This window comes from Salvelinus sp. IW2-2015, linkage group LG5 (genome assembly GCF_002910315.2).
Source record: "Salvelinus sp. IW2-2015 linkage group LG5, ASM291031v2, whole genome shotgun sequence".
In the NCBI taxonomy this organism is placed as follows: Eukaryota; Metazoa; Chordata; class Actinopteri; order Salmoniformes; family Salmonidae; genus Salvelinus; species Salvelinus sp. IW2-2015.
The window spans coordinates 19,818,369-19,835,304 of record NC_036844.1 but is presented as its reverse complement, the minus strand read 5'-3'; the positions used below and the strand labels follow the sequence as shown (position 1 = coordinate 19,835,304).

The window sequence follows — 16,936 nt, the reverse complement described above, 5'->3', positions numbered from 1 at the left end:
CCTACATCTGTATGTATTCATATTCAGTCATTTCTGCTGTAGCAACAGTTTCGCACAAGTCTTGAGGGTTTTATTCTCGTGGAAAGGTGCTACTGGCTTACGTTACACTGTTTTATTTATTGGATGAACAAATGGGGTTTTATTCACAATTGTATGATCATCTTTCACCATCCTGATAAGATAAATGAATACAGCTGGAAGAAAACAGAAAGGGATGCCTCTCTGGTACTGTAGCTTTAGGACTTGGTGAGTTATGATCTCCAATATGAACCTCTGTTGATGAATATGTAGGCATTCTTAACCACCAGTCCTCAATTCACCCTCTTGCACGAGGCCCACTTTCTCATATGTTTGATGTTATGTTGTTGTAGGCAGTGGAATTTGAAGAGAGAAAGAAGGAAAAAAGGTTGCCCTTTTTCTAACAAGCAAGTGAAAAGGTTGTCTGTGCTCCTAGCTTAACCAAAGACTGATGCTGATGCTTAACAGACACCCACTTCTCCAAACAAATGGAATATGCCTCCTCCTCAAAGCTATCTATTTTTGGTATTTGTATCTGTTCATATCAACCTAACAACACGTCACACAGAAGAGCTTAATCTTAACTGCTGAGAATGAAGTATGTGAGAATGTCAAGTACTGTAAGGGAATGAATCCAAGTGTGTGTGTTCATGTGTGTATGTGCGTGCACGCTTACAGCAGTTTGTCTGCCTGTCCTGTCTACCTTGAGCTGGCCTCTAACATACCCTCCTCTCGCCAGGAACATGAGCAGGCTGCCAACACAGACTAGAGACAGACCTCCTCTCTACTCTAGTCTGGAATTCAATCAAACCTGCTCTGCAACTACCCCACACTGCAGATACACATGAATGAACCTGTTTGTTTTCTAGACTGCTGTTGAAGACTTATTTGAGAAAATAATAGTTACAAGTTAATGTGCAGGTATAGTAGTTTGCCAAGTTCCTGCAGTGGTGGCGGTGATGATGATGAGGAGGATGATGATGATGTTGGTAGTGGTGGTGATGATGGGGGCACGGGGTGTGGCATAATTATATACACTACGATACAATACGTGACTTATTGGTCCATTTGCACAGATATTCTTTAATTATTGCTGCTGCAGTACCCAACCTGACAAAAAACACACACACATCACAGGCTGCCATAGCAGTGCCACTGGAGCAAATATGGCCTTGTTTAAGGGCAAAACGGCAGTCGATAGTATATAGGATGTTGAAGCCTCCAGTTGCGGCTCACTCCCTGTAAATTTCCTCCCAACCAGCTCGGGGATTCGAAACGGCAATCCTCTGGTTACCCTGTTATTACCGAGCTGTAAAGTATGAATTGCTACCGGTATTTATATCACCATGAAGAAAAAAAATGATGACAACATTTTTTTTTTTTAATACTAATGATGACTGTTATGCGTCCCCCCTCCCCCTAGAAAAGCCCACCTGATCCTGCGCAGGGTGGAGAGGATCAGCCGGTACTGCCGTGCCCTGCTCCACAGCGCCTACATCCAGAGCCGCACTGACACCATGGCCTACATGTTCTGTCGCAGCGAGGAGGTTCAGCCCCCTAGCAGTGTGTGGCATGGCTCCCTGCAAGAGACACGCACTGCCTGCATGGAGAAACTGATCTCAGTACAGCGCAACACATACGGCAACGCCAAGCTCCGATGAGACAGGCCGCGAGACGACACCACAGTAGCCTCCTCCTCCTTGCTTCTGGTCTCTCCACTGACTGGTGTTTTTCCAAACCAGGAGAGCCCTGAAACCTCAACCCCACTGGACATTGTTAGAATAATTACTGGCAAACGCCCTCAAAAATCCTTTTCGAAATTTGAAAAAAGTGCTAAGAACAGCTTGAAGAGGAAAGACGTTTTGGATGTATATGCCAGTGACTACTGACCACTACTATCAATGAAGAGGAGCGGTGTGAGCATGTAAATTATCATTCAACCCAAAGCAAATTGGTTGGAAAAAAATACTGAATGTAATATTGCAGTTTGTCATGGTGCTTCGGCTCTGGAAGCTTACCAGGGAAACAAACAAACAAACGAAAAACAACTCCCTGTATGTCTCTCCTCTTGGCTGGAGCGATGGGAAGGAGACCGTTAAGAGTGCTATTATCATTTCAATTTTATTTTGATCATTTGTAATACTTGAGCATATCACCACTTTAACAATGCTTTATAGTCTTTTTACAGCAGACAACATAGTGTTTATAATGAAGACTACAGAGAAATCCTTCGAGCCGGATTGTGATGTTATCAGCTGTATTGTACGTTGTGTGAATAACGCTTGGCAGTTAGGAAAGTCCTTAACTAGCCATGTTTCATTTTTTGTTTATTTGTTGTTGTTTATCTCCTCACAAGTTGACAGACGTGGAGAGCTCCAAAACCGCAGGGAAAATACATATTTAAAAATAGTCCTTTATTGTGGTCATCTGGTAAAGAAAAGAGAAGAAAAGAGAAAAGCAAACATTTTTAGAGGGGAAATCTTTTAAAGAATTTCAAGAGTTTATGCTAAATGTATGGATTGTTTGATTGTATGGATCTTTTAGGATCCCTTCCTTCAAGGAAACTTTTACTTGACTTTCCATCGCTCAAGAGCCATGGACATAAATCTCCAACTCATTGTTTTTTAATTGATTTGCATTTCATGTTATATCAATTGTGATAGTCAATTATTATATTGTAAATATAAAGTTGTACATAACATATGTATTATTATGTGGCTTTGATTGTCTTTTTTCGAAAGAATGCGAAATATTAAATACTATACCACAAGCATCAGCATTATTTTCCACAAGAAGGAGACATGACCTCTTTTTAACCAATTGATTCACATCTGCGATATATGCTACACTACAGTCCCTGGGCTGGAGAGAAAGTGAAAGATTATAATGAACCCAAAACACATGCATTCTCCCATGGAATTATTCAAATACAACAGCTGCAAATGTGAACTTGTATGTAACGTCCCTCAGGATTAACTGTGAATACTTTCCTACAACAGCTAGCCCTTCACTCTGCTTACGGTAGGTAAGTAACAACATGCACTGGGGGTTTTCTACCGTCAATAGTGACCCATTATACTAGTGGACCTCGTATTTACATTCATTTCCAAGGGGTAAAATCTCTCTCTCTTTCTCTCGCCCTCTGTGTGTGTTTGTGCTGGGAAATGTTCTATTTTTCCATCTCCATGCCACAAACTATTCCTTTACACTCAGGTCCAGTCTCTTTCCACTCATGCAACATTAACTGTGCTTTACGAATCAGTAGCCTGATGTTCATTCTCGCAAATTAGGCCATTAATGTCACTGGGGTGCCAAGAACAGCACTCAGGTTTCCATGTCAAGGAATGAAGGCCCTAAATTTGGATTCATACTTCATTCATTACTACTGTTTTGATAGTAGCTCTTGACATTTTCATATCCATAAAATCAAATTGAGGATGTCCAGGTGCGTAACACTTCAATGCACGTTTAGGTAAACATCAGGGGGCCATACAATACAAGGTTTGTAGTATTATCTCTAGGAAATTGGCTATGTATAGTCATCTATAATATTAAACAAGGTTATCGTGAGCCTAGTATTGGAAAATGTCAGGTTATATGTAGAAATTGATATTTATTTTCAAATGTATTGGAAACTCATAAAGGACAAATGGACAACACTTAACCAGTGTTTTATTTCTACACAATACATGAAAGGGAAATTAACATGATAGTCATCGTGAATGAGGATTCAATCTCATGAAAATATAGTACGCATCATCAGACACCTGCTTGCCATGTACCAGAGCACCGGAAATATAATACCAACTGTGAAAAAACAAAGAATACGAGGAAATATCGTCTGATACACAAAAGTCTGATCTGTTGTATGTTCCTGAAAAAGTGCATGCTGTGTATGGACCTAACAGAATGGATGAGAGAGAGAGGGGTACTGATGGATACCTTTACAGTGTTGGCGAGAGTCAGTTCTAAATCCATTGAAAAGTGGGAAAGAGTAAGCAAATACCTGTGGTATTGAGGAAGGATGAAGGATAGGTGAGGTGTTGTTTGGTTGGTGCCATTCAGTCCATGAGGGTGAGTTCAAGGGGAATGGTGTTCACTGTTATACAACGGATGGGTCTAATAATGGATGCTGATTGGTTAAAACCGCATTCCAGCCTTTGTCTATTCCACAAGTTACCACCGGCTAAAGCTATGACGTTGAAATGCTTATTTACTCTGTTCCATCTCACTGCACAATCCACTGTCTCATCAGCCCAGCCAGGCAATTTATAAACTTGATCTCCACTACAAAAAGCATCTTGATATTATCTCCCATTTCTTTTAGACTAGCATTTGGTTTTTAACAGCGGAGATTTGTATAAGCTAGCCAACTACGGCTAAATTACAGTCACGTCAAACAGTGCAGCCAGAATAACAGCGAAGTAGCTGCATTTGCGTGTGTTTAAGCTGTTTTCTAGTGACATTTATTTGGATAGATCCATAACGATGCACGATTTCGCCTGGCATCGAAAATGTGCTCTCTTGTCAGGACACTGTTGTTTGAGGAGCTAGCCAACAACACAACTAACACAATCACTTCAAACTGAAGCTGGAAAGACTGCAAACTAGCTGCATATCGTTTCGTTTTACCTGTTTTCTATTGACATTCCTTTAATATTTATATATAAAAATTATACAAGCTGATTCATGATTTCCACTGCCTGAGAAAAGCTGTCTGCCTGTCTGTCTCGTCCCGACACGTTAATTACTATGGGACAACTGGAGATCGAATTTCAATATTGAAACAATGTTGCAAATGTCGGAGAGACAGACAGCAAGGTTTATACAAATAGCAAGCAAGGGATATGAATGTTGCCAGCCAGTATGGCAATGGAAAATTTAGAACGAACGACTGGGTCACGTCCACAGATACAGAACAAAAAGACTTAATGACTGGATCGTGCCTCTGGCAACCGAACCAATCTAACGAATGACCAGCCGAATTGGGTAGTAACCTGAGATTTGTGTCGGGACTATATCTCGTGGAATGATGAAATAGTATGAAAAAATTCATCAAAATAAAGTTTTTTTATGAAAATATGTCAATCATTATTTGAATATGTTGGTAACCTGCTGTATAAAAGTGATAATGCCGGTGTTTGGAGGATATATTGGTACAACACCATGCCAATATATCCTCCAAACACTAGCTTCTCTGGCATTATCACTTAATTAAAGTCCTCCAAGTCTGATAAGAAGAATGTGTTGTAACATTATATTCTCTTCAAATGAATGCTTTCCTCTAGTTTTGTTTGTTTTCTCTCCCAAAAAAAGAAGGAACATTTTGGTCATTTATTTTCAACTGACTGCTCCGAGACCCAGAAACTGACCACATGACGCTTTATTCATCTTGACAACAAATAAATTACGTTTGATTTTGTATATGACTGTTTTAAGACAATTGACAACAGTGTTTGTATAAAGCCTGTGTTGTGCATTATGGTATTGTATTAGTTTGTACTTTCAGGTGGTACTTCGATGGTAGACAATGCACAATGTATTTTTCTTATATTGCCTCTGGTAAAAATCCAAGAGCTACCCCAAACAGATAATAAATGGTTTTGCAAATACAATCATCATAGAATATAATTATTTACATCTTAAAATATATATGCTGAACAATCGGGTACGAAACATTGCAATAATACCACTAAATATCCACATAATATGTATATACTAGATTTTATACTTTCCACTTAGAAAAGGACCATTCATTTTTCATTTCTGTGCGTGGGAATAAGGACCATTCTTCAATCAGGAGCCTGTGAGAGGTACTTGAGTAAAGTTTACTGCTTTTAGCAAAGCTAGCTAACACCACAGAATTTCAACTGTTTACTCATGCCTGGTATGTAGCTAGTTTGTGTTTTTGAAAATCCCCTCCCATGCACAATAATGGACTAAAATAAGTTATGTCTACTGTATGTAAAGCGGTGGTGTAAAGTACTTAATTAAGTAAAAATACTTTAACGTACTACTTACGTCATTTTCTGAGTATCCTTACTTTACTATTAATATTTTTGACAACTTTTACTTCACTACATTCCTAAAGAAAATAATGTACTTTTTACTACATATACAGTGGGGAGAACAAGTATTTGATACACTGCCGATTTTGCAGGTTTTCCTACTTACAAAGCATGTAGAGGTCTGTAATTTTTATCATAGGTACACTTCAACTATGGAGAGACGGACAAAAATCCAGAAAATCACATTGTATGATTTTTAAGTAATTAATTTGCATTTTATTGCATGCATAAGTATTTGATCACCTACCAACCAGTAAGAATTCCGGCTCTCACAGACCTGTTCGTTTTTCTTTAAGAAGCCTCCTGTTCTCCACTCATTACCTGTATTAACTGCACCTGTTTGAACTCGTTACTGTATAAAAGACACCTGTCCACCACTCAATCAAACAGACTCCAACCTCTACAATGGCAAGACCAGAGAGCTGTGTAAGGACATCAGGGATCAAATTGTAGACCTGCACAAGGCTGGGATGGGCTACAGGACAATAGGCAAGCAGCTTGGTGAGAAGGCATCAACTGTTGGCGCAATTATTAGAAAATGGAAGAGGTTCAAGAAATGACGGTCAATCACCCTCGCGGTCTGGGGCTCCATGCAAATTGATCTCACCTCGTGGGGCATGCAATGGAACAATGAGGAAGGTGAGGGATCAGCCCCAGAACTACGAAACTGGCAAAGGACTGGTCAATGACTGAAAGAGAGCTGGGACCGACAAGTCTCAAAGAAAAACCAATAAGTAACAAACACTACGGATCGCGTCAATGGAACTTAAAAATCGTGCAGTACACGCAAGGTCCCTCTTGCTCAAGCCAAACAGCATGTCCAGGCCCAATCTGAAGTTCTGCAAGACCATGCTTGGATGATCCCAGAGGAGGAATGGGAGAAGGTCATGTGGTTGATGAACAAAAAATAGAGCTTTTTGTTCTAAAACTCACTCGCTGTGAGTTGGAGGAAGAAGAAGGAATGAGTAAACAAAGAACAACCATCCACCCGTGAAGCATGGGAGGTGGAAACATCATTCTTTTGGGGGATGCTTTTCCCTGCAAAAGGAACAAGGAGACTGCAACCGTATTGAGGGGAGGGACGGATGGGGCCCATGTAATCATGAGATCTTGGCCACACCATCCTTCGCCTCAGTAAGATGCATTGAAGATGGGTTTCCGTGGCTAGGTCCTTTCCAGCATGACAACGACCCGAAACAACACAGCCCAGGGCAACTAAGAAGTGGCTCCCGTAAGAAGCATCCTTAAGGTCCCTGGAGTGGCGCCTAGCCAGTCTCCAGACCCTGAAACCCAATAGAAAATCTTTGGAGGGGCTGAAAGAGTCCGTATTGCACCAGCGACAGCCCCCGAAACCTGAAGATCTGGGAGAAAGGGTCTCGTAATGGAGGAGTGGGCCAAAAATCCCTGCTGCAGTGTGTGCAAACCTGGTCAAGAAACTACAGGAACACGTATGATCTCTGTAATTGCAAACAAAAGTTTCTGTACCAAATATTAAGTTCTACTTTTCTGATGTATCAAATACTTATGTCATGCAATAAAATGCAAATTAATTACTTAAAAATCATACAATGTGATTTTCTGGATTTTTGTTTTAGATTCCGTCTCTCACAGTTGAAGTGTACCTATGATAAAAATTACAGACCTCTACATGCTTTGTAAGTAGGAAAACCTGCCAAATCGGCAGTGTATCAAATACTTGTTCTCCCCACTGTATTTTCCCTGACACCCTAAAGTACCTGTAACATTTTGAATGCTTAGCAGGACAGGAAAATTGTCAAATTAACGCACTTATCAACAGAACGTCCCCGGTCATCCCTACGGCTTCTGATCTGACTCTCTAAACACAAATGCTTCATTTGTAAATATGTCTGAGTGTTGGAGTGTGCTCCTGGCTATCTGTAAATTAAAAAAAAACAAGAAAATGGTTTGTCCTTTTTGCTTTATATAAGGAATAGTAAATTATTTATACTTTTACTTTTGATACTTAAGTATATTTAAAACCAAATACTTTTAGACTTTTACTCAAGTAGTATTTTACAGGGTGACTTTCACTTTTACTTGAGTCATTTTCTATTAAGGTATCTTTACATTTACTCAAGTATCACAATTGGGTACTTTTTCCACCACTAATGTAAAGACATTGAAACGGACTCTCTGCCATGCATTTCAAATGTTGATTTATTTTACTCCTCTGGTCTGACAGTGAAGGACAGGGCAGTTCCTCAACCTGCTGAACTAGGGCTCATATGTTAGGTAGTATTCCAATTATCCCTCCTCCCTGCTCGTCCATGCGGCCCACCTCACCTCCAAGGCATTCCCTATCCGACCTGACCGCTATGCCAGCCTGCCGTTTCTTCTTCCTGACAGTGACGGATGGCCCGGAGTGTCAGGAGGGGAGTGCTGCAGTGAACAGCCGCCACCTCCAAGAGAAAGTTAGACTCATCGGTCCTGGCCCAGGGGCAGCTCTGTGTGTACACAGTTTTTACACCTGGACAAATACCCAGGCCCGCCAGGAAAAGCAGCCCACCTCCACCCATCCCACCCCTTCCCCTCCTCTACCCCCTTTATCATCAACCCACCTGGAGCACCCCCGGCTGCCTGAACACTCCTCAGAGTTCATTGAGTATGGATCTACCTACTTCAACATGATATAGGTTCTCCCCTTAGAGCAAGTTCGGTTTACTATTGAAGAGTTATCGAATAAAATAAAATGTGGAAAATGACAGAACATTCTGGATTTGCAATATAGAAAGAAAGAAAAATTATACTTGTGCACTGCATAAACATGTGGTGAATCCTCATTCGGCGAGAGTAGTGTCTATCTACCCCAGTGACCAATGAGACAGCGACCTTGACCAGCGCTTTGTGACAACGACATTGTGACAGAAATAAAATGACAATAAAGGAAGAGAAAAAAACGTTTTTAACTCACAACCAATATGTCTGTTTATAAGAGCAATGTAAAAAATAATTTACATGAACATTAAATATAACTTAAAAAAGTATAACACTCTCAATAAATAGTTCTACTATTTACACCATTGCTAAGAGACGCAAAAATCACTAAATACCAACATATAGAAGCAGCAAACATTACAGGCATGAGGTACAGCAAAGGTATCCTGTGGTGGCTTACAGTAGAGAGGTGATATTCTCGTATACAAAACATCACATCTGAAACGTCATTTCATAACATCCTGGCTTTATGGCTTTGGAACAGTACCTTGCCCAGTACAGAGAACACATCAGAAGACTAAAGCCAGACCATACATCATGGGCTGTGTACATGTTGACACAGAAGCAGTCACATTCTGTAAAGACTGTCATATCCCTTTCTCGGAGAGTCAGTTTCTGGTCTCCGGACTTTGTAATGACATTGATGAGGATGACGACACAAGACAGTGTCGAAGACAGGAGCTGTAGATAAGTGAGAGAAAGGGGGGGGGGGGTGAAAGAGATGACAGGTCTATAATGTTTGTCCAGTGTGAGGGAAGGGAGGGTCCAATGGCAAGATAACCCTTGGGTTAGTCTATGGATGGCTTTTTAGAAATCCTGTGGGAGTGTTGGCAGATGATGATAATCCATAGTACGGTTGTTGGCTTTGTGTAGTGCTGTTTAGTCTCTCCTTACTAGTAATATCTCTAATGAAAGCAGCAGTATTTGGAGTATTATTTCATACCATTTGATTATATCAACATAACACAGTTCATTTTACCAGGGATATATATTGTATAAAGTGTTAAATGCACAATTGTCGAAGCTGATGTAGGCTATATAACAATGAATGTAGTCTCCACAGTTCCTTCACTCAGGTTTTTAAAGTCTTTAAATTCTGCAACTTTCTAGAGTCCCTTTTTTCGGGGTAGTTTCTTCATTTAGTTATCCGTTCTCCATGGTTCCACGGTTTCCACGCCACAATTTGCATCAAATACATAAGATGGTGCATTACACAAACCATGGAGAAAAAAATAAAAGTTTGTCTCCTATCCAGGAAGAACACAAAATACATTAATGCTTTCATATCATGTATAATATTTAAAAACGTGTACATCTGACTTTTTTATATTTGAACCTACATTAAAAAGAAATGGCGCAAGTCCCAGGTTATATAGCCTTGATACAATAATATCGTAATCATATGATAATGGATACGAGTGGGAATACAACGATGCTAATCACAGGAAAGCTAATAGTAATAGCATAGGAGTGTCAAATGACAAAAACATCATACACTTTTTCAAATCACCTTTCTGACAATAGCAGCTTCTAAACGTTTTGACATATATTTTTTTTCTTAAAAGGCAACCTAAAAGTGCAGTAACTGAGGTAAATAATACAAATACTGATGAAATATTACGACATTTTGTAAAAATGAAACTGAAAAATTTAAAAATAAAAATGAAAATTTAACAGGAGAACAATTGTAAAGTTGTTGGTTTTTTTCACCTCTACGGGCATAAAAAGCTGTATTACACTGAAAATGTCATATTTACATTGTACATTTGACGTTGAAATGTCTCCCTACTTTACTGTGTGACGTGGTATTGTCCTACTATCTCTCTACTCAGTCTGTATCTATGATGACCAGTGATTGGTCAGAACTGAAAGGTGTATGGGAATATTCTGGAATGCCTTATAGCAGCCTATGTTGAGGAGTCAAAGGGACCATCCCATTGGTCCATACCGGATGAGAGAGCTTAGGGCTCTATTCAAGGGCTCTAAGCGTTACAGATTGTGCGCTATAAAAATGTAAAGGTTATTTCCGATTGAGTCGATATATGCAGCGTTTTTCAGTGAATGCAGTCTCCGCTAACGCGAGAACAAATGCCTTTAAATTTCAATCAAGCTGTGACGCTGAACTTCCGAGACATGGACTGAAAATAGCCCTAAGGCTGCGTTTAGACAGGCAGCCCAATTTTGATATTTTCTTCACTAATTGGTCTTTTTCAGAGCTGATGTGAAAAGACCTGATGTGATCGGTCAATTAATGAAAAAAAGATCAGAATTGGGCTGCCTGTGTGAACGCAGCCTAAGAGGAATACACAGGGTTGTATACATTTATGACCAGATAGCCCAGCGATGGCTGAAACATGGAGCAGCAGCCTGTGGACCTTATGCCAAGCAGTCTTCATGACAATATGCTGATGAGGAGAACTCAGTTATACAGGTGTGTGTGTGTGTGTGTGTGTGTGTGTGTGTGTGTGTGTGTGTGTGTGTGTGTGTGTGTGGGTGTCGTGTTGTGTGTGTGTGTTGTGTGTGTGGTGTGTGTGTGTGTGTGTGTGTGTTGTGTGTGTGTGTGTGTGTGTGTGGTGTGTGTGTGTGTGTGTGTGTGTGTGTGTGTCTGTATTTGCACATTTCTTTTATGGGCTATGAAAGGTGAGCCTATTAAAGTAAAGGTTGTTGTGTGGTTAATAGGTACAACAGTCACACTACTAGTGCCAGGGATGGCACCTCCAGCACTAATGCAGGTAAGAAAAGGCCAAGCTGGGCTACTAAACACATGCAGTCTGTCAAGCCATTGGGCTCAAGAGAAGCCAAGACAACAGTGTTTTAGGCATAAACTGTACTACTACTACTGCTGTTCTAAATGCTACTTGTTGACAACGAATACATCCAGATGTCTATACTAAAATGAGGAAAGCCTCCATGTTGTTTGTATGTGTATGTACTGTTGAAGGCTATGCGATGTCGCTGGAAACCGTTTGAGGATGTAGTTGTGAATGAACATTGACTACATTCACCAGGTTCTAACTGTGTTTTCAGTGTCAATCACATTCTTGAAGTCGTTTTAAATTCAGTAATAAGTATTGCATTTTTGTATTGAGTCAACATTGCTTTTGGTGAGACATTTCTGATATATTCTCTGATAGACAAATAACCTATGAAGTCTTAGGCCTATTGGACCTTATAAACCAAAAGAAATAGAAATGGAAATGTGAGGTGTTATGTTTTCTGAGGTTAGACATCAACATTATGGGGCTATTGCAACTGTATTTTTTCTCTACTAACCATTTGCAATGTTGTAGGAGTGTTTATTCTAGGTTTGAGTTGAGTGTACTGTACATGCAGATACAAGTGTCCACTAATGCATGGTGTTAGGAGGTAAGCATTAAGGCAGACGGGGCTGGCTCCGTCCAACCTCACTGGGTAGTAATAGTATGCAGTTGGTCATATGGCAAAGTAGCAGCAAAAGTAGTAGCAGCAGGAGCAGCCATACTAACAGTTATTTTTTTGCATTGCAATATGTCTTCATTGCATGTTATGTCACTTCCTGTAATATGTTAGACTTCTCTGGTTTGAATCTCTTTATCTATATGGCCGCCTATATCCCCACCAACTCCTTATCTTTCCTATTTCACATCTGTGTAAGAGCAGAGCTTCTAAGCCTGTGATATATGAAGAAAAAGAAAATGCATTTCCATCAAGAGAAAGCAGAGGGCACGAACTGTCAGCCTGATCCCTGTGCTGTGATATCTCCAGGAATGACACTCTCACCAGCTCTGGAGCAATACAATATGAGGGCTCGTCAAGTGCGTTCATACTATCTGTTATTTTGGCAATAGTCCTTCTGTCTGTCATTCAGTGCCACCATTGATGACTTCTGCATACACCCCCACCCAAAAAAGATTCCATATGATATGGATAACGTATCTCACTTTCTTTTTGGAGGGGGGGGGGGGCTGAAAGAGAATCATATGAGATTGTACGGTATTAAATGGACACGGAAGCTGGCACCAAACTAAACAAAAGGCATGCTATCCAGTCTGGGTTTGTTTTGGGGTCATTTTTTATATATATCGTTCATACCAAAAAATGTTTGTATTTGTGTTTTCTTTTTTTCTCTTGCTGTAGATGTTTTGGTGGTTGGTGACTTTGCAGATTCTTTCCTTTCTTTAAGAAATGGGTTTTCCCTTATAGCCTATCTAGTCTGGTCTGTTCATCTTTCCCAATGTGGAGAAGTCGGCGGCAGGTGTCTGTTAGGGGGGTGCAGTATGGGTGGAGAGCTACTCCTGTAAAGCAGCATGTGGAGGAGGTTAGGGGGAGGAAGGGGACGGCGGGTCGCCTTCGGTCCCAGTCCAGGTGTGGGTGGTTTTGGGGTGAGGGTTCGGGGGTCAGGTGGGGGCAAGGAGGGAGTGTTACCCCAGGGAGTGGACGTGCTCATCTTTCCTGTTCTCTGCAGCTTTGGGGTCTCGGCAGGCACAGTCTTCCCGTATGTCACAGGACATGGGGAACGGGATTACCTGGCAGGGACACACAGAGACACATACAATATTAAATCTATAAACAAAAACAAAGACAATTAAATCTCTATGAATAATGCTTGGGTGTTATAGGATTTGTACATACGTAGTGTTAATGATGTCTATAGTATTATTATACTAGTTTAATAGTCCGTAGTAGTCTGTATTACATTTATCCAGGGTTCCAACCCTTTTAGGAGGACTGTGGCACTGTAGGAGTGCTGATACATTCCTAAAGAGCCATTAACAACAGTGGTAATAGTGTCAGATGCCTCAGCGTCAACTCCACTAGCGGGAAACGCCGCTTGACAAACACGAGCCAACTGCTGCCAGCCAATCCCGTCGCGGTATGTGGTGGAGTACTACGAGTGTTGTGAAGTGTCAATCCTCCATGAAGTGATGAGTGCCCAGAAACACATTCAAAATAGACCCGGCCTACCATAGGCCTCTGCCAGTGTGTAGAGTTTGACGTCACAGGCGCACATCGGCGGTGCGTCAGCGGCACCAGCTGCTGCTGTGTTGCCTCTCCAAGGGCCTGCTTCAGCTGTTTGGGTACACACAATGCATCCCCAGTCGCTCGAAACTAGGAACACATGTGTCTCCAGCCAGCGCCTGGCGGATTTAGACCAGAGTACCTCTGCAGTCTGCATCCCCCCCCCGGCTTATCAGAAGGATGTGGGTGTGCTGCTTGTGTCTCGTTTTCCTATTAGGGTTCTAAGTGGTGGCTTTGACAGAAGGGCCAGAGCAGTGACGGTAGAGAAACATTGGCTATCGCAACAAATAAAGCAGCAACGGGGTAACAAATAAACTGAGTCATTAAGAAAGACTAGGCCTATTAGCTAGCACAATCAGGAAGGCTGTTGGCTGGCATGGGATGACTTCAGACTTCAGCAGTCAGTGTCTCATCCTCTTATTATCTGAAAATGGAATTGTTTGTTGTTACGGCAACATACTGTACAACTAAACCTTGACTACGGTAATAACATCAAATTCACTAAGTCATGGGCAAACACAAGTAGCTTGTTTATTGGCTGGTAAGAAGGACATACAGTACAGAACAGTACAGCAAAGAACAGCAAAAGGGATTGGGGGATTGGACAGAGGATCCCTCGAGAGTCAAGACTTTCCCCTATGGCCTCCAATGTCATGGTAACCCTGGGTGGTATATACAGTACAGTAGAGAACTTACATCCAGGGAAGCCCACCAATAGCCTGTCTGGGACTCAAGGCCTTCAGGGGCATGGGGTTTGTAGAGTAAACATTGGGGCACTGGGGCTGAAAGAGGGAGAGTGCACCAGTGGCTGAGGCACGATGACGCAGGTCCGTCTTTGAAATGGAGTATTAAACCAAGTTGTTTGTGAGAGGGATTTCCTAATGGGTGAGGGTTGGGCGGCCAACACCAGGCTCTTCTGAGAAAACGGGCCCTCCATGTGATGACTTTACAAGCACAGGCCGGACACACTTCAGAAACAGCTGTCAATCGCATGAACAGGGTTTACTCTGTGCCTCTTTAGATCCAGGCATGAGGCAAAAAACACACCGCTCCAATTCCTCCTCCTCCTCCCTTTTCTCTCTCACGTTCCTTCATACCCTCTTCTGCTGTCTGCTTCACACTTTCTCTCTCTCCCTCCTGTCTCTCCCTCTCTGTCAGTTTAGCCCTCATTCTCTCTCTACTCGCTCCCCCCCCACCCCCCACAATCCTATCACCACACCCTTTTTACTCCCTCCCTCTCCCTCTGTGTGAGGATCTCTCTATCTGGTCAAAAGAGATGGTGGGTGTCAAATTTGATATGGGTTCCTGTGACCTTGACCTCCAGGGTGGCTGGACCAGCTGCCACATCTGGCCCTGATAAGGGATCTCAGAGGGTGGCTGGGAACGGGGGCTGAGTGGGGGCCAGGGGCCCCGTGGAAGTCCCAGGAAGACACCCACAGAAACATGAAAGCCCCTGTGAAAGAGCAGGCACATCAGAGCCCATGACCCCCACCTCCAGAAACAGACTGAATCATGCCAGGCCCCACCTATGTGCGTGTCAGTCTATGCTCAGGGGAGGAAAGTGTTTGAGGGGTAGGGAGGCTGTGGAAGGGAAGGACTACTCTCAAACTTGTGTGCACAAACACACACACACACACACACAATTAACAAAAACAAAACACCCGGCAATGTTCATTAGGTAACACATTCAATTGATAACAAAATATATTTTACATATCAACTTGGTGGTTCGAGCCCTAAATGCTGATTGGCTGACAGCCGTGGTTTATCAGACCATATACCACAGGTATGACAAAACATTTATTTTTACTGCTGTAATTACATTGGTAACCAGTTTATAATAGCAATAAGGCACCTTGGAGGTTTGTGGTATATGGTCAATATACCAGCGCTAAGGGCTGTGTCTAGGCACTCTGCGTTGCGTTGTGCTTAAGAACAGCCCTTAGCCGTGGTATTTGGCCATATACCACACCTCCTCGGGACTTATTGCTTAAATATGTATCATTATATAAGCTACATTTTTCCTGTCAGTTCTAAGTGGCTCATCTAGAGATCGTGAAAAAGGGAATCTCACATCTGAAATCAAGCTTTGTTTTGGTATTTAAACACATTGAGTGTAATGATCACCTCTCTGTACCATTATTATCCACATAACCTCAACTCCTATGAACACAGGCAAGCTGATAAAACAAACCAGCACTAATTGTGTTATTCCAATGAGAACCGCTGGTGATCACTCTTCACTACACAGAGATACATGTTTTTATAACAACAAACACAGGAGAGATGGATAGAGAGTGGGAGAAAGGGGGAGGGAGAAAGTATACATGGAAGAGGGAGAGAGTGGCGAGAGCATGAAAGACCGAAAGGGAGAGATAAAGAGAGTGCATACAAGAGAGGGAATTAGCAAGAGAGGAGAGAGCAAGAGAAATAAAGAGAAAGAATGAATGAATGAAAGAGAAAGAAAGAAAGACATCCAATGAGAGAGAGAAGGGCAGGTTTTGACTTCGCTAGCGCCCGGCACTCGACGTGAGCAAACAGCCGAGGCTCCTAAACCTGCTGGGAACGCGTTTCCCCTGGAGAGTTACTATCTTTACTCAGCTGTGGAGAAACCCCATCCTCCCCCATCCTCCCCCATCCTCCCACCTCCCAGAAGCTTGTTTTGTTCAACAATCCCCTCCATACCTCCATCCTACTCTCCCCCACTCCTGGTCCATACCATGCCTCCTCTCTTCCCCCTTTAAGACCAGTATTAAAGGAAACTATTTGGAAGGCCTGAGCTGCTCTTTTAGGTATGGGGTTTTATTGCTGTAAACATTGCGTGGCAGCAAAGGCATACGTTGATAATTAAGTCTTATAAAAAGAAGGCAGGTACGGAACCAACACTTAATGCTTGCCGACCAGAATTGTTCGGCAAGCATTAAGTGTTGGTTCCGTACCTGCTGGGCCCTGGCCCTGGGCCCCCGCCATTGCTTCTCTTCCCTTAATTGCCTTGGCAGGGTCTTGGCACAGGGAGCCGAAGTCAAACTCGGTTGCCCTCAGACATTTAAAAATAAGAGCTGTTGATGCAGCACACTCTCTACATGCAGTTAGCCAATATACGCTGTGACCGCAGT

General features: G+C 42.1%; 1 protein-coding gene and 1 pseudogene across 1 annotated transcript in view; one reads left to right on the top strand and one right to left on the bottom strand.

Annotated features, from left to right (window-relative positions):
* The window catches only part of LOC111964034 (astrotactin-2), a 798,238-nt gene extending 793,474 nt beyond the window's left edge, over nt 1-4,764 (top strand). The window contains exon 23 of the mRNA XM_023987704.3: nt 1,442-4,764. Coding sequence (XP_023843472.1) covers nt 1,442-1,679 — 238 coding nt within the window. The 3' untranslated portion in view covers nt 1,680-4,764. The remainder of the gene's footprint in view (nt 1-1,441) is intronic.
* A 4,507-nt stretch (nt 4,765-9,271) lies between these two features.
* LOC111964529 (pappalysin-1-like) overlaps nt 9,272-16,936 on the bottom strand; it is a 101,187-nt pseudogene continuing 93,522 nt past the window's right edge.